General features: G+C 42.3%; 1 protein-coding gene across 1 annotated transcript in view; it reads right to left on the bottom strand.

Annotated features, from left to right (window-relative positions):
• The window catches only part of LOC124597437 (nephrin-like), a 490,606-nt gene that overhangs the window by 105,523 nt on the left and 357,390 nt on the right, over positions 1 to 27,693 (bottom strand). Inside the window, exons 4-5 of the mRNA XM_047135938.1 lie at positions 20,272 to 20,382; positions 5,339 to 5,542 (exon numbers count right to left, since the gene is read on the bottom strand). Coding sequence (XP_046991894.1) covers positions 5,339 to 5,542; positions 20,272 to 20,382 — 315 coding nt within the window. The remainder of the gene's footprint in view (positions 1 to 5,338; positions 5,543 to 20,271; positions 20,383 to 27,693) is intronic.

The raw sequence follows: 27,693 nt of genomic DNA, 5'->3' as shown, positions 1-27,693 counted from the left end.
AGTCAGGGCCATTCTTTAGTAGGGAATTTTGAAAGTCAGATTGCGTTGCGCTAAAAACATTGTGTGTCAGTTTAAGCACAGTCATGTATAATTGTTCAGGGACGTTTCACCACCAATCAGAAATTTTGTGTTTGGTGCTTGTTGCAAGCAATCAGACGTAGCCCCTACTTGCAGAGTCATTCTTGGTTCTTAGGGAATCAGTAAACAGATGTTTTGCGTAGCTGATCTTACCCAAGGCTTCCAGTATTTAAAAGACGACAGGCATCATTCAATATGCAAGCATAATTATTATCCTTATCAAGTTTATAGAACCAACGTTTCTTTACAATTTAAACACTGTTGTATTCCTAGCAATTTCGTAATTTTAAATTGAAGCGAAAGCACGACACTGTACGAATTAAAGTTCTGGCACAAGTCTTAGTAACATGTTAGGTAAAGTAATCAGCTGTTTAACTGAAATTTAGTACGTTCTTACTGTCAAAAACAAAATGAAAGTTTCAAGTTAAAAAGAGTGTAAATTACTTAATTCTCACTAGAAAATCCATGTTTATAATTTCTCAAGTAGACTGTGCTCTATTCCAATTATTCTGTAATTATTTTTTGTAATTACAATTATGCTAAAGTATTACTGCCAGCTATACTCGCAATGGTTTTGATCGTTAAGAATATATTTATACTCTAGTGCCTGCATTAGTGAGTGCTATTGCAAGCCAAGTCTAGGTCATATGAGTGCAAGCAAAAAATACAAAAAGTTGAGTGCATGAGAATAGTGCTGAGGCTGACTTTGTTTTGTGAAAATTCAGTCACAGATATTTAGAAGTTATTACATGGAGCATGTGAACATATTTGATGTGTTTGTATTTCATCTGGAATACTGACCATGCTACATAATAGTGCCTAAAAATGCTTCACTGCACAGAGCAGAATCAGTTGACTACTATCATTGGGTACTGAACATATGGTGCTATGAATTCAAAAAGAGCTGTCTGTCTCCATCCGCAGTAAAATATAAAGCATCACGCTTCGTAATTTTCTAGAAACGTATGCCACTCAGATGCACATATTTTATCTGAATTTAAAGTAGGGGAGTGTTACAATACATACTACATTCGACGCTGGTACACTTTATAAAATTCGATAGTTTTATCCTAATTAAATATGTAATATAGCTGAATTACGCTTGTTAGTCTTTAAACACCTGTGCTACAGCACAATCCAATGTATACACCAAGTGTTCAGTCAATTTCGTGCTTGATTTTAAATAAATACTCTTGCTTTTGGTGTACAAGAGAATCAAGTCTTTAAACTGTATTTAGCTTCTCGTTATGTACATGTGACTCTGTCTCTTCTGCTCACTGTTGGTATCGTTTTTATACCCAAAGATACATGTAAAGAAGTCTCTCCTACTTCGTGACATACGAATGTGGGGACTGACGCAATAATCTCTCCCTTCTCTGAATTTGCTAAGATGACGTGGGGCTGTTATTAACTATGTACGAAAATTATTATTGACGCTCTTGGCTGACAAAGTCCGTTGAATGAAACAGCTTTTCTGAAAAGTGCAAATAAATTCAGATTGATATATAAATGATTTCTTTGACATTTTATCACTCGTGTTTTGCAGCCCTCCACGACTTCCGCTCCTCCACTAACCTTTACAGCTTAGAGAGGCACTTAAACCCTATATCCTCAACTATTTGCCTCCCTAGTACTATAAAAGTTATTCCCTGATGTCTTAACAGATGTCGTATCATCCTGTCCCTTCTACTTGTCAGTGTTTTCCACATATTACTTTCCTCTCCGATTCTGCGCAAACTCTCCTCATTCCTTACCTTATCAGTCCACTTAATTTTCAGCAATCTTCTGTAGCATCACTTCTCGAAAACCTCGAGTCTCTTGTGTTCAGGTTTTCACACTTTTTATGATTCACTGCCATACAATGCTGTGCTCCAAACGCGCATTCTTTCTTGTCTGTACAAATAAACGAACACTGCCTGAATGCCAAAGTAAAAGTAGTTAATGAATACCGTACCACCAACGCAAATTACAATATATTTTTGAGCTAACGTAATCTACACTTATATTGTTATCATACTCGTATGCTCGCATGACTTTGCTTGTTTACTAAATATGTGCTCTTGGCGGAATAAAAATAAGTAAATAAAAGCCTACTTGGACCATGTTTTCATTCACAAAACACGTTGAGGCTGTGGTACGGCACAAAAATAATATTTTAAAGAATTGGCCAATGACATAGGTAATAAAGTAATACAGCCTACGTGGACCATATTTCAAATCACAAAACAGTTACATACAACGCATGCAAACAGTGCTGACAACATAACACCACAACTACGAAATACACTGAAGTGTCAGAATTCACGGATACCTCCCAATATCGTGTCGGACCTCCTTTTGCCCGGCATAGTGCAGCAACTTGGAGTGGCGTGGACTGAACAAGTAGTTGAAAGTCCCCTGTGGAAATACTGAGCCATGCTGTGTCTATGGCCGTCCATAATCGCCAAAGTGTTTGACGCTGCAGCACCTTGTATACGACCGGACCTTTCGATTATGTAACATAAATGTTCGATGGGATTCATGTCTGGCGATCTTGGTGGCCAAATCACTCGCTCGAACTGTTGAGAATGTTCTTCAAACCAATCGCGAGCAGTTGTGGTCCGGTGAAACGTTACATTGTCATCCACAAAAATTCCATCGTTCTTTGGGAACTTGAAGTCCTTGACTGACTTCAGATGCTCTCAGATGGTTGAATTGGAGCAGAGGACTCAGTCCATTTCAGGTAAAGACAGCCCACACCATTATTGAGCCACCACTAACGTGCACAGTACCTTGTTAACAGCCTGGATCCGCCGCTTCGTGGGGACTGAGCCACACTCGAACCATACCATCAGATCTTATCACCTGAAATCGGGACTCACCTGATCAGGGCACGTTCTTCTAGTCGTCTAGTGTCCAACCGATATGGTCACGAACCCAGGAGAGGCGGTCGTCAGCTGCGATTGCTCATTATTGCTTAATTTCGTCGCACTGTCTTAACGGGTATGTTCGTTGTACGTAAGTCCGACATTGATTTCTGCTGTTATTTCATTTAGTATTGTTTGTGTGTTACGACTGAAACTCTACGCAAACGCCGCTGGTCTCGACTGTTAAGTGAAGGCCTTCGGCCACTGCGTGGTCTGTGGTGGAAAGTAGTGCCTGAAGGTTGGTATTCTCAGTACACACTAGACAATGCGTATCTCGGAATGTTCAATTCCCTAACGATTTCCGGAACATAATGTCCCATGCGTTTAGTTTCAAACTGTGTTAACCCCCGTCGTGGGGTCACAATCACGTCGGAAACCTTTTTATAAGAATCACCTGCGTATAAATGATGGCCCTTTTGTGTCCTGAGTACGCGATACTACTGACATTCGTATATGTTCTCAGCGTTAGCCAATGACTTTTTTATCCTCAGTGTACCTGTAACACCTATTTTCGATCTATTGTGCATCTGTATCGATATTTCCATGTCAGTTTCTAGTGTTGCTTATGTAGAGTGTTGTATCTATCATGGAAATTCTTTGACTATGTATAGACATTTCAGTTATGTGAACGATGTTGTTTAAACTATGCTTGTGAATTTAAATAACTACTGGAATGATTGTTATATAATGTACTGTAAATGACTTGGTCCTCAGTTAGAGAAGTTAGGTTTGATTGTAAAATATGAGGGAAACCACACAACTACGGAGGTAGCCTGGTGGAGTAGAAAAGGTGTGGGTGGCGCCCAAGTTGCAACTCGTCCTTTGTGACGGGTAAGAAGTCTGGGCGGAGCAGTGCTGTGATTAACATCTCGTTAGCAGTAGCGGATAATTGTGGCTCATATTGCTGGAGTTTTGAGACCAGAAGAGCTTAAAGGCTGTATTCATGTACACAGAGCTTCTGTGAAGTCTGGAAAGTAGCAGACGACGCACTGGCAGAATTGAAGCTGTGAGGACGGGTCCTGAGTCGTGCTAGGGTAGCTCAGTTGGTAGACCACTTGCCCGCGAAAGGCAAAGTTCCCGAATTCCAGTCTCGATCCGGCACACAGTTTCAATCTGCCAGGAAGTTTCAACTGTACTACTATCTTGAGAATCAGATAAACAAATAGCCAATGAGATAGCAAACAATAACATACCCGTCTCAGCAACCTTAAATGAACTATATGCAACAGTTTACGGAAGCAATCACTAACACATATACGACTAGTAGCATTACTAAATAGGAAAGCGCATGAAACGATTCATATTTAAATCACGGGGTCTGTTAATGATCATACTCTTTAACGTCAGCGCTTATTACAGGATATCCATGACTGCGCGTTAACCAATTTGCATTAGAATAGCTAACACAGTAAATATTTCTCCACAGAATCGAAATCTAACTACACTGGCTCTGAACGAGCCTTTGCTTTGCTTCATTATTAAGTATGTAAAACACAACAAACTATAATTCTTAAAATAACAAATGTGGTTCGATAAGCAGTCTTTTAAACTATTCAAAATATAGCTGGCTGTGCAAATGTGAACACAACATTAATTTCAAATTCAACCACTTTCTCATGAAATGAACACTGATAAAACTACACAATTCGTATCAAAGTGTATAAATGCAACACTTAATAATCTTTTTCATTTCAAAGTAACTTTAATATTTTCAGGCAGCTTTTCGAGAAAGGCAAATTGTTTAAGAAAATAGCTGCAGACTGATTTAAAAGTGCACTGGAAGTGGAGTATTTCTCAAACTATAAAACTGAACTTTAAACACTGTAACTCCACACATTAGGAAGCAATCAAAACTGTTTTTACAGCTGCCAAGTAAGTCTTTGCATAATATATTAGGAGACTCGGAAATAAATTCACTAGGATATGATTCCTGTCCAGGTTTGTGATTTGGAATACTCAGGGGTGTAAGAGTTTTTAGCAGCAACAAGATTATTATTAAAATCAAGCAAATCTCACAAATACGCGGTCCATTTACAGAATGACAAATATAAACAATTTCGTGGAAGGCTGTTGGTATTCGTGGCGTAATTTGCAGTGGCTGTTAACTTGGCGGCGATGTAGTCATGGCAGTAGAGTTGGCCTCGCCCTATTACTGATCTTCTCGGCGTCGTAATTACGTTTTTATATGGCCAAAAACCATGCCATGACAATAGCATTACACAATGTACAACGTTAGCAGCGATTGTCGTTTAAGACAAGGCGACTGCTGTTGCCGTCACACACAGACAGCCCTTTCCAGAGATGTCCACTCCTCTTCACCAGTTCCCTTGGTGAGCTGCGCAGCCGCTACTCACGCAGCAGGTCCAGCGTGACGGAGGTCTGGCGGGGGTCGGCGAGCGCCGTGTTGGAGGCCCGGCAGGTGAGGGCGGCGCCGAGCAGCCGCCTGGAGACGCCGCGCAGCGCCAGCCGGTTGTCGACCACGTGGCCCGACCGCTGCTCGCTCTCCTCGTCCAGCACGCGGCCCTCCAGCAGCCACCGCACCGCCGGCTCCGGCTTGCCTGCCGGTCACAGCCGACGGACACTTGTTGACTGAGGACCGTGAACTCAATTGCTCCGACAAGTACCCTACTGGTAAACGAAGAAGAAACACCGCACTCGAATGCGGCCGTGAGTTCGTACAAATTTTGTAATTAAATTTTCCCCGAGACATTACAGTCTCATCTTTATCCACGATAAAGTTGGATAATTGAGCGAGCAGTAATGGAAACAAAAGAAAAATTCGGAGTAGGTCTTAAAATCCATGGAGAAGAATTAAAAACTTTGAGGTTCGCCGATGACATTGTAATTCTGTCAGAGACAGCAAAGGACTTGGAAGAGCAGCTGAACAGAATGGACATTGTCTTGAATGGAGGATATAAGATTGTTGTTGTTCTGGTCTTCAGTCCTGAGACTGGTTTGATGCAGCTCTCCATGCTACTCTGTCCTGTGCAAGCTTCTTCATCTCCCAGTACCTACTACAGCCTAAATCCTTCTGAATCTGCTTAGTGTATTCATCTCTTGGTCTCCCTCTACGGTTTTTACCCTCCACGCTGCCCTCCAGTACTAAATTGGTGATCCCTTGATGCCTCAGAACATGTCCTACCAACCGATCCCTTCTTCTAGTCAAGTTGTCCCACAAATTTCTCTTCTCTCCAATTCTATTCAATACCTCCTCGTTATGTGATCTACCCATCTAATCTTCAGCATTCTTCTGTAGCACCACATTTCGAAAGCTTCTATTCTCTTCTTGTCTAAACTATTTATCGTCCACGTTTCACGTCCATACATGGCTACACTCCACATAAATACTTTCAGAAACGACTTCCTGACACTTAAATCTATACTCGATGTTAACAAATTTCTCTTCATCCGAAATGCTCTCCTTGCCTTTCCCAATCTACATTTTATATCATCTCTACTTCGACCATCATCAGTCATTTTGCTCCCCAAATAGCAAAATTCATTTACTACTTTAAGCGTCTCATTTCCTAATCTAATTCCTGCAGCATTACCCGATTTAATTCGACTACATTCCATTATTATCGTTTTGCTTTTGTCGATGTTCATATTATATCCTCCTTTCAAGACCCTCTCCATTCAGTTCAACTGCTCTTCCAAGTCCTTTGCTGTCTCTCACAGAAATACAATGTCATCGGCAAACCTCAAAGTTTTTATTTCTTCTCAATGGATTTTAATTCATACTCCAAATTTTTCTTTTGTTCCCTTTACTGCTTGCTCAATATACAGATTGAACAACATCGGGGATAGGCTACAACCCTATCTCAATCCCTTCCCAACCACTGCTTCCCTTTCATGCCCCTCGTCTCTTATAACTGCCATCTGGTTTCTGTACAAATTCTAAATAGCCTTTCGCTCCCGGTATTTTACCCCTGCCACCCTCAGAATTGGAAAGAGAGTATTCCAGTCAACATTGTCAAAACCTTTCTCTAAGTCTACAAATGCTAGAAACGTGGGTTTGCCTTTCCTTAATCTATTTTCTAACATAAGTCGTAGGGTCAGTATTGTCTCACGTGTTCCAATATTTCTACGGAATCCAAACTGATCTTCCCCGAGGTCGGCTTCGACCAGTTTTTCCATTCGTCTGTAAAGAATTCGTGTTCTTGCTTACGCGACGGAACTGTTCACCATTATATCACCGCCACACTAAGGTCAACATTGCTGCACGAAATACCGAAATCAAATGCCCTCCCCAACACAAACCTCAATTCACATCTTCAACTTATTTGCGCCTTACATTGTCACTATTACCAGGACTATCCGAAACTGGAATAGCACCCCAGGATTGGACGTAATGGGGAAGTCTCGTATTAAATTTTCCACAGCAGTATTCGGCATAGTGCTGCGGTTGTGTACTGGTCAGTATTCCTGCCCGATAAGCAAGAACACTCGCGTTCGAACCCCGGCCGTGGCACGAATTTTAATTTACATCTTCAGCTTGCAACATCCCCGTAAACAAAAATGAGACTTAAATGTCTCGGGGAAAATTTAATTATAAGATTTGTACGATCACATGTAATACATGACTTCCCCATTACGTCCAATGCTGGGGTGCTATTCCATTGTCGGAGAGCCCTGGTAATAGTGACAATGCAGGGGGCAAATAAGCTGGAAATATGAACTGAGGTTTGTGTTGGAGAGGGCATTCGACTTGGGTAGTTCGTGCAGCAATATTGACCATAGCGAAGCGGTGGTGTAATAGTCAACATTTCTGCCTCGGGAGCAAGAAAATCGTGGCGCAAACTTTAATTCATGTCTTCAGCTTCCAACAGTATTGTAGAGGCTCTGAGTGATAACAGGAAAGACACAGAGTGCTTTACAGTATTCTCAAGAAGTAGCAGCAATAAACACCGGTACTACATACTAAGACTGTAGTAATAAGGTAATGTCGCTTGGGAGGAGAAGGCTCGAAGAACTTTTATTCCGAGGCTCCTCCTCCCCTATGACACCCTGCATAGTGTTTAAAGTATACTGCAAACAAGCAGTAACGTATTGCTCGTCTTATTGTGTGCAGACAGAAGTATATTCTCTTCTCGGTTAGAAATGAATAAATTTATTTAAGGAATAATGCATTCAAGTAGCAATGAACTATATTCTGTTTCTACTAACAAGGTATAAACATACGTGTATTTCTCATGTAAAGCTAAAATTCATGTATTCCATGTATTAAGTGCTCAATCAGCATTTAATTTGTATAACCTGTTAAACATACATTAGCACAAACCATTTCAGATGAGAATAGCCGAAGGTTGTAGCCAAACCTTCTCATCCGAAATAGGTAGAAATAGGCCATTATTAACCAACATGCTACTTAGACTGTATTACACATCCAAATACAGCATATCATTTCCCTCTAAATACTACAAATTATTTTCGCCACGCTAATTGTGTTCATTTTCTTTTTTTCTTTTTCTTTGACATTTGCATTATATAAATTATGTTCTCATCAACTAGGTAGTAACAAATTATATGGAACCATTTTAACAATTGTTAAGCATTCAATTCTCTGTAACCTCAGAGAAATCTTGGTATATTACGTTCTTTATATTATTAAAAAAAAGCATTAACAACTGTATACTAATAAGATTGTAACAATGAGAAATCTTTCCTATTACATTCAGAAGCATCCGACCCACCTTACATTTCAAGGCGGTGGGTTACTCTGCACTGTTAATGAAATAAATAATTCTCAACAAAAAACTTAGGAATACAATTACTCAAGTCTAATGATCTTCGTGATATAACACCTGGGTTGTTTGTGTACATTGCTACCTGTTTATGAGTTACAGAATTAGAGACCAGTACTCCTAAAATCTATATGCTTTAGAATTCGTGAGCATATTGTAAGGTCAAATATTTCCTTGAGAAAAAAAGCTTCTGTCCACAAACCAACACACTCAGCTTGCCCTTTTCTCACAAGATACACTGTGAACCAGGGATGAAGCGCAACGGGCAGATTCCATATCCTAAATTTCTGGAAAGTGTTTTACACCCCACTGGAGACTATTAATGAATATCCAAGCATACTAAACAACTTTCCAGCTATATGAATGGTTCGAAGGATTTTAAGTAATAGACCCCAGGAAGTTGTCCTCGAAGGCGAGTGGTCATCAGAGGGAACGGTATCTTCAGAAGTGGCCCGGAAAAATGTGATAGGAGCGCTATTATTCTCTACATACGTAAGTGATCTGACACATAGTGAAAGCAGCAATCTGCAATTGTTTCCTGATGACACTGTTGTATATGGGAAAGTATAGTCGTTGACTGAATGTAGAAGGATAAACGATGACTCACACAAAATTTCTATTTGATATGTTGAATGGGAGCTTGCTCTAAATGTAGAAAAATGGAAGTTAATGCAGTAACAAAAACAACCGTATAATGTTCGAATTGTGTATTAGTGCTGTGTTGGGTGATACAGCCATATCGATTAAATATCTAGATGTGACGTTGGAAAGTGATATCAAATGGAACGAGCACGCTAAGGTCAGATGTAGGGAGGGCGAATTATCGACTTTGGTTTCTTGGGAGGATTCTAGGAAAGTGTTGTTCATCTATCGGGCACACCGTGTATAGAACACTAATGCGACTGTTTCGAGAGTATTGCTCGAGTGTTTTGGATGTCCACCAAGTCGAATCAAAGGAAGATACCGAAGCAGTTTAGAGGCCTACTGCTAGGTTTGTTATCGGTAGGTTCAATCAACTTGCAAGTATTGTGGAAATGCTTCGCGAATTGAAATGGGAATTACTGGAGGGAAGGCGACGTTCTTTTCGTGAAACAGTCGAGAAAATTTAGAGAACCGGCGTTTCCAGCTGAATGCACAAAGGTTGTATTGTCGCTAACATACGTTTCGCGAAAGGACAAAGAAGACAAGACAAGAGTAATTACGGTTCGCATGGAGGCATATAGACAATTGTTTTCCCCTTGCTCTACTTTCGAGTGTAACAGGAAAGAAAATGACCTGTGATGGCAAAAGGTATCTTCCATCATGCTTCGTACCGTGGCTTGCAGATTCTATGTCTAGATGTACAGGGTGGTCCATCTGAAGTTCCAGATGAGATTATCTCGAAAACTATACATCGGGTAAAAATAGTGTGTAAGACAAGTTTGTAAGCTCATAGGGGGCATCAAATGATAATACACGTGACCTCCAGCCCCCGCCGCCTTGGGTGGGGTGGGAGGCATCTTTTAAATTTTAAATGGAAACAGCCATTTTTATTGCCAATATGGATTCTCCATAAAAAAGTAATCAAGTTTTGTCTGAAACATTTTTAAACCATTGACAGATCGCGCTGAAATAGAGAAAAAAGTAAAATTGGGGAAGAACTCTGATTCATTTAGAATTATCCAAGAAAGACACATCAAATCGATAATTTTTTGTACAAAATGTACTGTATCCTACTTTTAGCGTTACCCAGTAACAACGGCATGGACGTACTAGTATGATGTACTCATGGGATGCTTCATAAGCATGAGTCCCCTTGCCTCTCACATGTTGGGGTGCTTCATTAGTGTGAGTCCCCTTGCCTCTCACAATTTGGGGTGCTTAATTAATGAAATTAGCCACGAAGAAATCGTTCAAAATTATCCACATTTGCTTCAATGCATAAAGTCAATCGTCTGCGAAAGTTGTGCACAGTTTTTAGCAGCACATCCCGTGGTATGGCTGCACACGCTCTTCGAATGCGTTCCTCCATCTGTTTCGGGTTGTGGGCTGTCTTTCATAAACTTTTTTATAATAACACCACAAGAAAAAATCAGGTCATGTTAGCTCTGGTGAACGTGAAGGCCACTGAATTGGTCCGCCGCGTCCTATCCACCGACCGGGGTACCGTAAATTTAAAACGTTCTGCACATTTTTAGATTAATGGGGAGCTGCTCCGTCCTGTTGGAACCACATTAGTTGGCTAGTTTCTAAATAAACGTCTTCCAGTAGCTCCAACAAATTATCGTGGAGAAGTTGTAAATAAGATTCCCCAGTAACATTTCGGTCAAAAAAATGCGGTCCTATCAAGTAACCGTTTAAAATTCCACACCAGACTATTAACGTCCATTTGTGTTGATTGTCAACGGGTCTGTGCCAGAGTGGATTGACAGGGGACCAATAATGACAATCATGACGATTTAATTCGCCATTGTTTTTTAATGTGGCTTCATCGGTGAACACCTGTAAAAAATCATTGTCACCTCTTATCATTTCCAAGGCCCATTGGCAGAAATGAACGCGTATTTGCATATCTTTCGGCGTTAATGCCTGTGTCAGTGTGATATAACACGCATGATATTTATGTGCCTTCAAAAACCTCAAAACAGTTGATTTCGGTATTCCAGTTTGTCTCTGAATCGAATGACTACTAATTTCTCGATCCAGCTGAACACATGCGAGAACGGTAAGAGTACGAGCGTCATTTTCATTATACACTCCTGGAAATGGAAAAAAGAACACATCGACACCGGTGTGTCAGACCCACCATACTTGCTCCGGACACTGCGAGAGGGCTGTACAAGCAATGATCACACGCACGGCACAGCGGACACACCAGGAACCGCGGTGTTGGCCGTCGAATGGCGCTAGCTGCGCAGCATTTGTGCACCGCCGCCGTCAGTGTCAGCCAGTTTGCCGTGGCATACGGAGCTCCATCGCAGTCTTTAACACTGGTAGCATGCCGCGACAGCGTGGACGTGAACCGTATGTGCAGTTGACGGACATTGAGCGAGGGCGTATAGTGGGCATGCGGGAGGCCGGGTGGACGTACCGCCGAATTGCTCAACACGTGGGGCGTGAGGTCTCCACAGTACATCGATGTTGTCGCCAGTGGTCGGCGGAAGGTGCACGTGCCCGTCGACCTGGGACCGGACCGCAGCGACGCACGGATGCACGCCAAGACCGTAGGATCCTACGCAGTGCCGTAGGGGACCGCACCGCCACTTCCCAGCAAATTAGGGACACTGTTGCTCCTGGGGTATCGGCGAGGACCATTCGCAACCGTCTCCATGAAGCTGGGCTACGGTCCCGCACACCGTTAGGCCGTCTTCCGCTCACGCCCCAACATCGTGCAGCCCGCCTCCAGTGGTGTCGCGACAGGCGTGAATGGAGGGACGAATGGAGACGTGTCGTCTTCAGCGATGAGAGTCGCTTCTGCCTTGGTGCCAATGATGGTCGTATGCGTGTTTGGCGCCGTGCAGGTGAGCGCCACAATCAGGACTGCATACGACTGAGGTACACAGGGCCAACACCCGGCATCATGGTGTGGGGAGCGATCTCCTACACTGGCCGTACACCACTGGTGATCGTCGAGGAGACACTGAATAGTGCACGGTACATCCAAACCGTCATCGAACCCATCGTTCTACCATTCCTAGACCGGCAAGGGAACTTGCTGTTCCAACAGGACAATGCACGTCCGCATGTATCCCGTGCCACCCAACGTGCTCTGGAAGGTGTAAGTCAACTACCCTGGCCAGCAAGATCTCCGGATCTGTCCCCCATTGAGCATGTTTGGGACTGGATGAAGCGTCGTCTCACGCGGTCTGCACGTCCAGCACGAACGCTGGTCCAACTGAGGCGCCAGGTGGAAATGGCATGGCAAGCCGTTCCACAGGACTACATCCAGCATCTCTACGATCGTCTCCATGGGAGAATAGCAGCCTGCATTGCTGCGAAAGGTGGATATACACTGTACTAGTGCCGACATTGTGCATGCTCTGTTGCCTGTGTCTATGTGCCTGTGGTTCTGTCAGTGTGATCATGTGATGTATCTGACCCCAGGAATGTGTCAATAAAGTTTCCCCTTCCTGGGACAATGAATTCACGGTGTTCTTATTTCAATTTCCAGGAGTGTAGTCGCGATGACGAAGTGGACGGTGCATGTATCCATTTCGAGCTCGTTGAGTGCAATTTCGGATAATGTTTTCGCTTGGATGTCGTCTGATTGGGAAACGATCCGCATACAATTGCGCAGCTGCAGCGTAATTGTCATGGCATTCACCTAAAATTAACAACATGTCAGCAATCTCTGTAGGACGAAAGTGAGCAATGTTTTGCCAAAGAATAATTTACTTTCGTCAGTTGATGTTTACGGTTCACAATCTGAAAGTGAAGTGACGTCTGATCGCATTGCACCGACCTTTATACTGATCCATAGTTCGCAGTTTGGCCACAGTAGCGCCACAGTTGGGTGAGTAATGCAATTGCGAAGAGTTCCCTAACGAGATTTTAATACCATTCCGCCTCCCTCCATCAGAAACAGTGCCGGGTAGGATACATTTTGTTAAAAAAATAGCCTAATTTGGCGTAATGAAAGAATTGGTGCACATTTTGTATCGATCTGATGCGTCCTTCACGGATAAATAAATCGAAGTACTTCCCCAATTTTAATGTTTCAGCGCCGTCTGTCGATGGTTTAAAAAAATGTTTCAGACAAAACTTGATTACTACTTTTTGTAGAATCCTAATCTGCAATAAAAAATGGGGTTTCCATTTAAGATTTAAAACAGGGCTTAACAACTGGCCGGTTTTGAGCGCGAGTACTCGCGTCTGCTCAGGCACGTGCTCGCGAGCAGCTGCAAGGTCACGGAGTAGGGAGGGAGGGGAAATGCGCGCGCACGTTTGAATGTGATCTCGCGTTCTTAGCAGATCTAACTAGCCATCTGAATGCTTTGAACATTTTACTACAAGGTAAAGATCTGCTAATTACTCATTTCATAGGTCGAATACGAGCTTTTAAAATGAAATTGACACTTTGGGTGAGTCAGCTGGAAACAGGAAACCTAGCTCATTTTCCTAAATTATCATCCATGCAAGATGTTCACAAAGACTGTGAACGTTATTCACATAGTTTAGTTGATCAGCGCTTTCAAGATCTGACAGCACTAGACAGTGATTTTGATCTGTTCTCTCCATATTCAGCGAATATTTAAGAGATTCGTCCTGAGCTGCAGCAAGAAATTATTGACCTGCAGTGTGACAGAGAATACAGAGACAAATTTCAGAACAAGAATAACATTTTGGAATTCTACAGACACTTCCCTCAGGATAGATTTCCTCGTTTGCACAAACTGGCGGCTACAGTAATATCAATGTTCGGTTCCACGTATGTTTGTGAACAACTGTTCTCTGCAATGAAATTTAACAAGATGTGCCTGAGAAACGCATTGTCTGATCCAAATTTAAACTGCACGCTGCGCCTAAAATGCACAAGAACAATTACTCCGAACATAGACGCAATTGTAAAGGGCAAAAAGTACAAGATAACCGAGAATCCCACACTTCAGTGACACCTTTTATTGTGTAACAGTTCACAAATTAATGCGAATGTAGAGGCATACACTAAGCTAATAAAATTATGTGGCATGTGTACATTCTCCTTTATTTGTTTCATTTGTGATATCCCTGCAGGTGGCCGCGGATTTACATTGACTGGCGGCAGCTGTTGTGTGCCCCACGTATGTTGTGAAGCCCTGATTTAAAAGTCCCCACCCAAGGGGGTCACGTGTAGTATCATTTGATGTCCCCCTCTGAGCTTACGAACTTGTCTTAAGCACTATTTTTACCCGATGCATAGTTTTCGAGATAATCTCGTCCGAAACTTCAGGTGGACCCCCTGTAGATGTAGAACACCTGGCGAGTGGCACCCCCGCTCGTAGCTGTTTGCAGCAAACGCTCAAAGCTGACATCCTGAATGCAACACCGGTCGTAATTTGCTATAATCACTGAGAGCCCAGCAGTGGCTGAGCACCTGATGCTCTCGGCCATGGATTGCTTTTGTGGACCACTGTCATCTGGAACGGGGAGGAAGCGCACGTCCTCGTCGTTTTAGCCAAGACTGACACATAGGTTTCTCAGGCCTAGGGGTGATCTACTTTATACTGCCATCTAGACTCATAGACTAAATTGCGAGTAATGTACTACAACCTTCCAGTTCCTACCAGATAATAGACATGTATTAGTTATTTGACAGGTTAAACGCAGGTCGCTGAAACCCATACAACAGTTCGAATTGTTACATCAATGCTTTTAGTATTGTATGTGATTCATCATTTCGAATTTTTATTTATTTTTAGATAGGAAACACTGTATCTATGCACCGGGCTATTAATGAGTCAAGCTGCCGCACGGAACAACTGTGATGGAATATTCAAAAGGAAGAAAAACTGTGCTTGGTAATCTCTTTTACTTATTTTACTCTCTTCTTCAAAGTATTTACGAAAATACGTAACAGAGGACTACTCGACGCAGTTGAGGGAAACATTGTGGAATGCCAGTTCGGAGCCGGCCGAAGTGGCCGTGCGGTTAAAGGCGCTGCAGTCTGGAACCGCAAGACCGCTACGGTCGCAGGTTCGAATCCTGCCTCGGGCATGGATGTTTGTGATGTCCTTAGGTTAGTTAGGTTTAACTAATTCTAAGTTCTAGGGGACTAATGACCTCAGCAGTTGAGTCCCATAGTGCTCAGAGCCATTTGAACCATTTTGCCAGTTCGGTTTTATGAAGGGCAGTGGTACCCTACAGGCAGTGAAATACTTGACGGACCAGATAGAAGACATACTGAGACACCAAAGAGCGCAGCCTTCGTAGATTTTAGAAAATTAATGCGTTCACTGCACGAGAGCAGCGGCGATGTTGCCGATGACACTGCCACTGAAGTGGAGCTACTAAATACAGTTTTCCGAAATTCCTTCAGCAGTTCCAGAATTTTAATCGAGAAACGGCTGCCAACGCGAGTAACTTAGAAGCAGACATCCTCGGAGTAATGAAGCAACTAAAATCCCTTAATAAAAGCAAGTCTTCCGGTCCAGATTGTATATCAGTCAAGTCCGTTTCAGAGTATAATACTATAATAGATCAATACTTAGCAATAACATACAATCGCACGCTCGGCGAGAGATCGGTACCTAAAGACTGGTAAGCTGCACAGGTCAAATCAGTACTCAAGAAAGGTAATAGGAGTAATCCGCCGAATTACAGACCCATATCACTGAAGTCGACTTGTAGCAACATTCTGGAACATCTGTTTTCAAATTTTATGAATTGACGTCGAAGAAAACAATCTAATGGCACATAGTCAGTAAGGATTCAGAAATGATCGTTCTTGTGAAATACAACTAGCTCTTTATTCACACTAAGTAATGAACGCTATCGACAGGGGTTTCGAATTGATTCCGTATTTGTAGATATCTAGAAGGCTTTTAATACCATTCCACACGAGTGGGTCCTAACCAGATTGCGTGTCTATGGAGTATCCTCTCCGTTGTGAAACGCAACGGTGATTTCCTATCAGAAACATCACAATTCAGTCATAGAGAAAAGAAGAAGTGATATCTGGCGTTTCCCAGGGTAGTGTTACACGACGTCTGCTGTTGCTAATACACATGAATGATTTAGGACACAATCTGAGCAGCCCTCTTAGTTTGTTTGCAGATGATGCTATCATTTACCATCTAGTAAAGTCACCAGAAGATCAAGACCAATTGCAAAATGATTTACGGAAGATACCTGTACCGCGCGAAAAGCATCAATTGACTGTAAGTAATGAAAAGTGTGATGTCATCCACTACTAAAAGGAAACTGTTAAATTTCGGTTACGCGATAAATCACACAAATCTAAAGACAGTCAATTCAACGAAATACCTATGGATTAGAATTACGAATGAAATTGGAACGATCACGCAGACAATATTGTGCGGAAGGCGAACCAAAGACTGCAATTTATTGTTCAAATGGGTGTGAAATCTTATGGGACTTGACTGCTAAGGTCATCAGTCCCTAAGCTTACACACTACCTCACCTAAATCATCCAAAGGACAAACACGCAAACCCATGTCCGAGGGAGGACTCGAACCTCCGCCGGGACCAGCCGCACAGTCCATGACTTCAGCGCCCTAGACCGCTCGGGTAATCCCGCATAGCTGCAATTTATTGGCAGAACACTTAAAACATGTGACAGGGCTACTAAAGGGACTACACACACTGCGCTTCTCCGTCCTCTTCTGGAGTACTGCTGCACTGTCCTTGAATTCTCTCTCTATCTACGAGGGCAGTTCAATAAGTAATGCAACACATTTTTTTTCTCGGCCAATTTTGGTTGAAAAAACCGGAAATTTCTTGTGGAATATTTTCAAAAATTCCCGCTTCGTCTCGTATAGTTTCATTGACTTCCGACAGGTGGCAGCGCTGTACGGAGCTGTTAAAATGGCGTCTGTAACGGATGTGCGTTGCAAACAACGGGCAGTGATCGAGTTTCTTTTGGCGGAAAACCAGGGCATCTCAGATATTCATAGGCGCTTGCAGAATGTCTACGGTGATCTGGCAGTGGACAAAAGCACGGTGAGTCGTTGGGCAGAGCGTGTGTCATCATCGCCGCAAGGTCAAGCAAGACTGTCTGATCTCCCGCGTGCGGGCCGGCTGTGCACAGCTGTGACTCCTGCAATGGCGGAGCGTGCGAACACACTCGTTCGAGATGATCGACGGATCACCATCAAACAACTCAGTGCTCAACTTGACATCTCTGTTGATAGTCCTGTCACAATTGTTAAACAGTTGGGATATTCAAAGGTTTGTTCCCGCTGGGTCCCTCGTTGTCTAACCGAACACCATAAAGAGCAAAGGAGAACCATCTGTGCAGAATTGCTTGCTCGTCATGTGGCTGAGGGTGACAATTTCTTGTCAAAGATTGTTACAGGCGATGAAACATGGGTTCATCACTTCGAACCTGAAACAAAACGGCAATCAATGGAGTGGCGCCACACCCACTCCCCTACCAAGAAAAAGTTTAAAGCCATACCCTCAGCCGGTAAAGTCATGGTTACAGTCTTCTGGGACGCTGAAGGGGTTATTCTGTTCGATGTCCTTCCCCATGGTCAAACGATCAACTCTGAAGTGTATTGTGCTACTCTTCAGAAATTGAAGAAACGACTTCAGCGTGTTCGTAGGCACAAAAATCTGAACGAACTTCTCCTTCTTCATGACAACGCAAGACCTCACACAAGTCTTCGCACCCGAGAGGAGCTCACAAAACTTCAGTGGACTGTTCTTCCTCATGCACCCTACAGCCCCGATCTCGCACCGTCGGATTTCCATATGTTTGGCCCAATGAAGGACGCAATCCGTGGGAGGCACTACGCGGATGATGAAGAAGTTATTGATGCAGTACGACGTTGGCTCCGACATCGACCAGTGGAATGGTACCGTGCAGGCATACAGGCCCTCATTTCAAGGTGGCGTAAGGCCGTAGCACTGAATGGAGATTACGTTGAAAAATAGTGTTGTGTAGCTAAAAGATGGGGAATAACCTGGTGTATTTCAATGCTGAATAAAACAACCCCTGTTTCAGAAAAAAATGTGTTGCATTACTTATTGAACTCCCCTCGTAAATTGACCCGACAGAGTTTCGCGAGAACAAAGTCTGCGTCTTCCAAAGATTCACATTTAAGCTCCCAGAGTGTCTCTGTTAGACATTCGTGTGGACTGTACCGACCGTAGGTGCCAAACCGGGGACAACAATATTGCCATCGTCGAGATGAAAGACGATCTTTATTCGGTGATAATAAGGGCTCCATACCTGGGAGTTAAACTGAATGTGAATAAGTCCCAGGTAATGTTTGTATCTCATCAGGGATGTAGTTTTAAATTCCGGGAACAACTGCCTGCTCTTCTTCTCAAGAGTACAACAATATCGTATCAGAAAACGGTGGAGAACTTGAGTGTAATTTTGGAGGAGTACCAAGTCAACTGTGTCACATTTGCATACGCTCATGCGTTCGTACGAGGGCTCTTGACTAAAGAATGATCATAATTTTTTGACAAAAAAAACTTTAATCATTGTCATAATTTTAATGGCCGTTCTCAAAAATAGTCTGCTTTGGATACGATGAACTTGTTCAAGTGTTTCTGCCAGTCTGCAGAGACAAGCTGGATACCAGTTTTTGAAAGGTCCTTCAGAATCGCATTCGCATCCTTCCCTACTGCTTTTGATAGCCGGAAATGCCTCCCACGAATGCGTTCCTTCAGGTTAGTCACACTGGGCTAAATCCTGACTATAGGGAGGCCGAGGGATGTCCTTAAAATTGATTTTTGCAAGATATTCAGAAACAATATTTGCAATATGCGACCGTGCACTATCGTGATGCAGTATCCAGCCTTTTTCACAAGTGGTCTTTCGCGCCTCGTATGAACTTGCAAGGTTTTCAGATCATCCCTGTAGTACTGCCCAGTTATTGATTTGTGTCCACATAGCACTTGCTGATGAACCATTCCATGAATATCATAATATGAGACGACCATAACTTTCCGAACCACTTTTGATCTTTTGTGGGTTGCTGATGAAAGTGATTTTCACGCTGGGCTTTGCTGTTCGCTCTCAGGATCAAAATGACGTAGCCAAATTTCATCAAACGCGATTACCTTTGAAAGAAACTCCAGATCTTCTTCTAATATGAGCTTCAATTGCATGCGGACCTGCACGTGAATGTCTTCTTGTTTGGGAAGTAGTATCAACTGAAATTTTCAGTGTTTCAGGACTTGTTCGTAAGGGTGTTAGTCGATTCGCTGTCTCAGTGACAGCAGAACTCTTGTTGTTTTCTTCTGTAAAAGCAGTAACTGGAGCGCCGGGTCCACTTTCTTTGAAATTGATTGTCTCCCATCTTTAAACAGTTTAAACCATGTCTAAGCTGTGCTGCAGGGAATACACTCCCTCCATAGACCTGTAACATCGCGTAGGCTACAGCCGAAGATTTATTGAGACGAATGCTAAATTTTCCATCTGCCTATTGTTCATCACGCGACACTTACCATTGCTGTGGTAGCCGGTACTGAACATCACCGCAGCTTGCCCGCCTATCACAGGCGCGAACCAGGAATGCCTACATCGAATGTATCTCAGCGTGTTCGTTAGACATTAAGCTAATATCATAAGATTGAATTACAGGCCGTGAAACTGCGACCGCAAAAAAAGCGTGATCATTCTTTACTGAACAGCCCTCGTAATAACTTGACCGATGCACACTTTTTGCTATACTGTGGCTTCTGTAAATGAATTATGACGTTTTGTAGTTTCCTGAATTTTTGTAGAGGTATTGCGTAATTTTGTACTGTAAACTGGGATGTTGCTAGTCCCTGTCAGAAATCAGTAATCAGACGTACTTACAACTTTCAGTTCTTCTTGTGGCACCCATTATATTGGGAACAGGTCTTGCTGTACAGAAAACAACTGCAGGGGCAGTGAGAACACTTACCTCCAACGACTCTGCACGTGAGGTACACGTGGTCGCCCTCTTGCAGGGGACCCAGCGTCGAGTTGATGGGTCTTCCCCACCTGTCCAGCAGCAGCGGCCGCTCTGGAAGAACTGTGTTAAAAATAACAGTAATAACAATTTAACTTGCTAAGCAGTTACGACACGTAGTCATTAAGTTTTAATTACCACATCGAAAAGGCAGAGTTACGTTGAAATCCGTGCTCCAGAGAACCGCAGCACGACAATAGAGGATCCAAAACAAAATCACGCAGCTTGTCTCCACTGTAAAGAGAAGCTATTCACTCTCTCTGCTTACTCGGAAGTAACGTCAAAATGGCGTGTATTTGTCCAGTTGCACATTTCTAGATCTCTAGTAAGCCAAGCGTGACACTGTTACCAGTAAAAACATTCAACACCCTAGATCGCATAAAAGGTCACAGTTCGTATTAATAGACGGAAAGTCATCGAGTAAAACGGAAGTAAAATCCAGAGTTCCCCAAGGAAGTGTTATAGGCCCTCTATTGTTCCTGATCTATATTAACGACATAGGAGACAATTTGAGTAGCCCTCTTAGATTATTTGCAGATGATGCTGTCATTTACCGTCTTTTAAAGTCATGAGATGACCAAAATCAATTGCTAAATGATTTAGGTAAGATATCTGTGTGGTGCGAAAAGTATCAGTTGACCGTGAGTAAAGAAAAGTGTGAAGTTATTCATTTGGGTACTGAATGAAATCCGCTGAATTTCGATTACGCGATAAGTCACACAAATCCGAAGACTGAATTTTCAACTAAATACTTAGGAATTACAATTACAAATAACCTAAACTGGAACCATCACATAGATAATGTTGTGGGTAGAGCAAACCAAAGACTGTGATTCATTGGCAGAACACTTAGAAGGTGCAACAGATCTACTAAAGAGATTGCTTAAACTACAATTGTCCGCCCTATTCTGGGGTATTGCTGTGCGGTGTGGGATCCGTATCAGGTGGGACTGACGGATGATATTGAAAAAGTTCAAAGAAGGGCGGCTCGTTTTGTATTATCGCGAAATAGGGGAGATAGTGCCACAGACATGATACGTGGTTTGGAGTGGCAATCATTAAAACAAAGGCGTGTTTCGTTGCGACGGGATCTTCTCATGAAATTTCAGTCACCAGTTTTCTTCTCCGATTGCGAGACCATTCTGTTGGTACCCACCTACATAGGGGGAAATGATCATCACGATAAAATAAGAGAAATCAGGGCTCGCACAGATAAATTTAAGTGCTCGTTTTTCCCGCGCGCCGTTCGAAAGTGGAACGGTGGAGAGACAGCTTGAAGGTGGTTCATTGAACCCTCTGCCAGGCACTTAATTGTGAATAGCAGAGTAATCACGTAGATGTACATGTAGATGAAATATTTCTTTATTTGAGACAACCGGTTTCGACAAACTTTGCTGACACCTTCAGGTCTTAAAATTTTGTGTTGTATAACATTTTACGCTGAACCTCAGGCACAAGATGTCAAGTGGATAAAAATCAGCTCATAATAAACGGTTTTTCATCGCTAAAGTATTTAAAAACATAAAGCACCTATTTAGAATATGTCCAGCATATGTAAACAGATATGCTGTTGTGTACCGTGCTAGTATGGTCCAACAAGAATCTGCAAGCAATTTGTATAATTACACGGCCTTTTATGTTTTTAGCAATGAGAAACCTTTTATTACATGCTGATTTTTATCCACTTGACAACTTGTATGTGAGGTTCAGCGTAAAACGAACATGTTTTACAGCACAAGATTTTAAGACCTGAAGATAACAGCAAAGTCTGTCGAAACAGGTTGTCTTAAAAAAAATATTTTGTGCAATCTTGGTTGTCGAATAGTTTTTACAATTAAAACAGATCGCCGTTCAGTACTTTCAAAATTAGAAAATTGAGTCACACTGTTACCAGCTTCCCTTGTGGGTCAGTGGACCCTCCGAAATCGCAGAAATAACAGTTAGATATTTCACATTTAGAAATTTAAGCTGTCCTCTTAGCTTCCTACCTCACCACACCCTGGGAAATCGCAACATATTCGGAAATAAAAAGCGAAATACTCGACACAAGGAAGTAAATGAATTTAATTTTTGCACGTTTCACTCACAGCAATATAATCTGTCCTCTCAGGTTCTGCTCTAACCACAACCTCGGAAATGGCGACATTTTCGGAAAAATAGGCAATATCCGTGGCAACCAAGGAGTCAAAATGTCATTACTGTTTTCGTTTTCTAGTCAGACAGAAGTCAGAAAATCTAAAAAACTTTTTACTGAGAGAGTTCGATCTTACACGTAAATAACATCGAATAGTGCAGAACATACTTGCATTATATTCAAAAGAAACTCCCGGAATGTGTTACAAACGCAAGTATGAAAAAGAAAATATTATCAGATTGCAAAGTGCGGACCAATTGCCTCGATTCCATAATTGGCATCCTTAACCAGTACACATCGAGAAATTAATGCAACTTTGAACTTCACTGTCCCTGATCTTAGTACCCCAAAAGGGCTTTACCGTCAACGGATCATTAACTGATATTTAATTACAAGAAACTGTATCAAGAGTGATTTGTTTGTTATAAATCTATAATGTGCCGTTGCCCGTGGGACGGCATCCTGCAAGTTACGACAAGAAAATAATAAATAAATTTCTGCACAAACTTAATTACGTGTGTAGACAGCTCACTCATTCTGGGAGTCGAAAATCTCGACGATGTTCACCTGTTATTGGCATTGATACTGGCAAGATGTTGGTCCCAGGAATTACAAGGTTTTCGAGAATGTTTGAAGTTTGATAAAAAAAAGAAAAAAAACTATTTTTCGTGTTATATAATTACGAACTAACTATTTTCGGATATTTTTCCTTTACTTGTACTGTGAAACGATGTTTCTTTCGAAATTTTATGCTTCTAGATCAACGGCAAGTGCCGTATGGGTGTTGATGAAAGAGCTTGCGAGTATCAAAATATATGACGTAAATGGCCGTATCTTTTCACTGCACTGACTTACCTCACGTTTTTTTTGTCACCGCCAAGGAATCGTAACTTTACTATGGGATGTAAACATGAATACGATACGCTTACCCCTTCCTAAGAAAAAGGGATCTTAACAGGTTGGTAAAGAGTCAGTCGGACAAAACATGACAAAAAATTTTCATGTTACATAATTACAGATCAACACGTCCCAAAGTTTTTCCTTTACTTATACTGTTAAGCCTTGCTTCTAGCTAAATTTCTTGAGCTTTGGTCAGTGGGAAGTTTTGATGAGTGAGTTTGTGACTATCAGAACATGTAATATAAATGGCAGTATGCTTTGAACGCATTGACTTAGAAGCTTATATTTTTTAAACCACTAAGGGACAGTAGATCTTAGTATGTGACTTAAATTTCAACTTGATAAGCCTTCCGTTCCGGAGGAAAAGGTTTCTTAACAATAGGGCTGAGACGGATGACAATTGTTTCGTTTTCACCGACTGAGGCACAGAACCCTAAAAACAGTGAAATACGCGAAATCAATATGGCGTCTGTCACATCGAGTGACACATGGTTTAACTTTATTCCCCAGTAAGTCGAGCGTGAAGTTAGGTTCTCCTTCCAGTGTATCAAGAGGCATTGCCAGTTTGTTTTGGCTGTGTTAGACATATATATTTGCTAATATTGCTTCAGCACCAATGTGGCTAATGATTTTATCCATTGTTTCTCAGCTTGTCAAATCAAATGCTTTCTTGGAATCAATAAAGAATAACATTGTATATTTGCTGGTCAACATTCTGTGGCGAATCATTGATTTTAAGTTTCTGATTAATTATTTAACAGTATTATGAAAAACAACAAAAAGAATGTTAGAAAGTGAGCTTTCGGCCAACAAGGCCTTTGTCCAAAATAGACTACATACACGTACACTCTCACGCAAATGCAGAGTCTGGCCCCAAGAGCCAGAGACTGTGGTCATGTGTGTTAGTTGCGTGCTCCGCTATAGGGTGCGTAGCAACTATCCTTTTTATAATATTATTACACATCAGCCTAGAATATCCATTGTTTGATTAACTTTTAAATCTGTTCTGTTTATAAATGTTTGAATCAACGTTCTGTAATTTACCAGGTGCAGAAGTATGAAACCGGAATTTGGTTGCAGTAACTAAACGTCTATTGTTTGAAACTGATAAAAAATATTTTATTCAAAATAATTTCCATTGCCATTTATACATTTCTCCGACAGGCTATGAATGGCACAAAAAAAAAGTCCTTCTTTTGAAGCGAACCAATTAGCGAGTTGTTTTCGTACATTTTCATACGAACTGAAGCGTTGTTCAGCGAGAGCGTGTCCCAGCGATGCAAATAGATGATAATCGGACGGAGCCAAGTCCGGAGTAGAAGCCGCATGCCCTACTAGAATTTACCAACTGAACGTCTCGATCGTTTCCCTGACCAGTTTTGCTATGTGTGATGGGGCGTTACCATGGAGCAATATGACGTTGTGTTGCTTTTCTCCATACTCTGGTCGTTTTTTCTCGTAATGCTCGATTTAAATCGATCATTTGCTGTTGGCAGCTATCAGTGCTGACGGTTTCAACATATTTCAGCAGCTCATAATAGATGACACCGTTCTGATCCCACCAAACATGTAGCATTGTCTTCTTTCCAAAGCGATTTGGTCTTGCGGTGGATGTCGATAGTCTGCCTGGATTCACCCATGATTTACGTCGCCTAGGATTCCCAAAATATATCCATTTTTCATCGCCTGTCACTATTCGATGGAGAAACTCTTTTGTATCTGGCGAGCAGCATTTCACAAGTGGTGTTTCGATTTGCTTGCTGTCTTTCGTTCAGTTCATGCAGAACCCATTTTCCCTCTTTTTGCACCTTTCCTATATCTTTCGACCGAAGAGAAAAGACCTTCTGCGTCGCATTCAGCTGTTCCGCGAGTTGCTGTTGAGTTTGAGTATCATCTTCACCCAATAAGGCCAGCAATTCGTTGTCTTCGAACTTTTTCGGTGTTTTCCTCTGCTCGTCGTTTCTCACGTCAAAATCACCACGTTTGAAATTTTTGAAGCGCTCGAAACACTGTACTTTCCCAAGATCATTGAACCGTGCTGCGGCTCGCGTTGGTGCTGTGTGTAGTTTTCTGCCAGACCGCATCGTTTAGTTGCCATGGTTGCGTTGTTTGTCTTCTTCTCGCGTTCACTGGCACCACTCAGTTTCGTAAGCGTTGCCTGTCCGCTAGTGGCAGCAGCGGCGCTTATCGATATGTAGTGCTGCTGCCCTATCTTTGCGGCGACCTCGTGCTTCTTCCGTGTGGTGTTAGGAAGAGTTTGGTTGGGGACGCAGGAGCGGCGAGGTCTGCACAGAGCGCCGACGAGCCAGAACTGCTGCCGGCGTGTATGGACTGCCGGATCGAAGGGCAGTGGTCACGAGGGTGCACAACGTCGTCGAAACCGGATTGGTTCAAATGGCTCTGAGCACTATGGGACTCAACTGCTGTGGTCATAAGTCCCCTAGAACCTAGAACTACTCAAACCTAACTAACCTAAGGACATCACACACATCCATGCCCGAGGCAGGATTCGAACCTGCGACCGTAGCGGTCGTGTGGTTCCAGACTGTAGCGCCTTTAACCGCTCGGCCACTCCGGCCGGCGAAACCGGATTCTGCGTGTTTCAGTGCAGTGCAATTCGCGTAGAGAAACCTAAAACATTGTGAAATGTCGCGTTTGCCCAGTAACTTGGGTTCATGTTGCTGCTCGTAGTGTCACCAAGGCGAAAAGCAGCGAGTGGAGTACCGTGGGAAGGCGGATCTGATTAGGCTTCCTGAGCTTCTAATTACTATTTACTATTTTCAGCTTCTTACATTGTTAAGTTCAATCAGCGGTATTTTTCTCTCTTGTGGCCTCTAACGCCCCAGTTACCTGCCCTGGGGGTTAGAGTATGTAACGACAGAATACATTTCCACGCCTTGGCACTGCTGTCCAGTGAGGCGTGTAAGTTTGACAGCTTCTTGATTGTAGGTTGGGTGGCGTTCTTGTGCCTTAGTGGTAGTCATTCGTTCTTGTTCTGGGCGCTCTAAGCACAGTATTCTGTGGGCAAAGCCCAGACCGCCTGTTCTGGCTTTGGCATAGTTTTACATCGTGCATTTGTTTTGTTGGATGTCAGGTAGCCCCACCAAGATTATCGTTAGTCGCTCGTTAGACTGCCACTAGTCCTAGTTACCATCTTGTGATCTGAATGCAACTCTTGGCTGCCTTTCTCTTCGCTCGCGAATGTGTTTTTGGTGTGACCTACTCAGAGGTCGATTACTGGAGCACTGTCTGTGACTGGCCCTTGTGGTTTATTTTATTATTGTATTATTAAGTTGCCATAATTTGTCTCACCTGTTTGGTGATCTGTTGTTTGCTTTTTAATTAACTTTCGCTACGCCATTCGCCGTCTGACAGTATATTTGTTAAATTTTTTTATAATTGCCATTTTGAGCGTTAAAGGCCTTCAGCCGTGATTGTGGTTACTTGCTTTAAATTTCTGGTTGCAACCTCATCGGCTTGTTTTCGAAAATTATTTGCTGTCTGTATTCTATGTATATTTGTTTAATTTTTTTATAATTGCCACTCTGGTGTGAAAGGCCTTCAGCTGTGATGGTGGTTACTTGCTTTAAAATTCTGATCGCGACCCCACTGGCTTGACTTCAAAATTATTGGCTGTCTGTATTTTCATGTATTTGTTAAATTTGAAATAATTGCCATTTTTCGCATTACAGGCCTTCAGCTGTGATTGTGGTGAATTGCTTTAAAATTCTGATTGCGACCACATTGGCTTGGTTTCAAAAATTATTTGCTGTCTGTATTTATGTATGTTTGTTAAATTTTAATAATTGCCATGTATGTTTGTTAAATTTTTAATAATTGCCATTTTGAGCGTTAAAGGCCTTCAGCCGTGATTATGGTTACTTGCTTCAAATTTCTGATTGCAACCACATCGGCTTGTTTTCGAAAATTGTTTGCTGTCTTTATTCTATGTATATTTGTTTAATTTTTTTTATAATTGCCACTATGGCGTGAAAGGCCTTCAGCTGTGGTGGTGGTTACTTGCATTAAAGTTCTGATTGCGACCACACTGGCTTGTCTTCAAAATTATTGGCTGTCTGTATTTTCATGTATTTGTTAACTTTTAAATAATTGCCATTTGTCGCATTACAGGCCTTCAACCGTGATTGTGGTTACGTGCCTTAAAAGTCTGATTGCTACCTCACTGGCTTGTTTTCAAAAATTATTTACTAAAATAAATGAGTGAAATTGCAAAGCAAATCAATAGTAATTGATTCGGGCCCCGTCCACAATCGTAACCCAATCCTGCCTTCCTTAATTACCAGGTTTCAATCATGTTCGCCGAAGGCTTCGACAAGCAT

The sequence above is a fragment of the Schistocerca americana genome, chromosome 1 (assembly GCF_021461395.2).
Source record: "Schistocerca americana isolate TAMUIC-IGC-003095 chromosome 1, iqSchAmer2.1, whole genome shotgun sequence".
Classification (NCBI taxonomy): Eukaryota; Metazoa; Arthropoda; class Insecta; order Orthoptera; family Acrididae; genus Schistocerca; species Schistocerca americana.
This window is presented reverse-complemented; position numbering and strand designations above follow the sequence as displayed.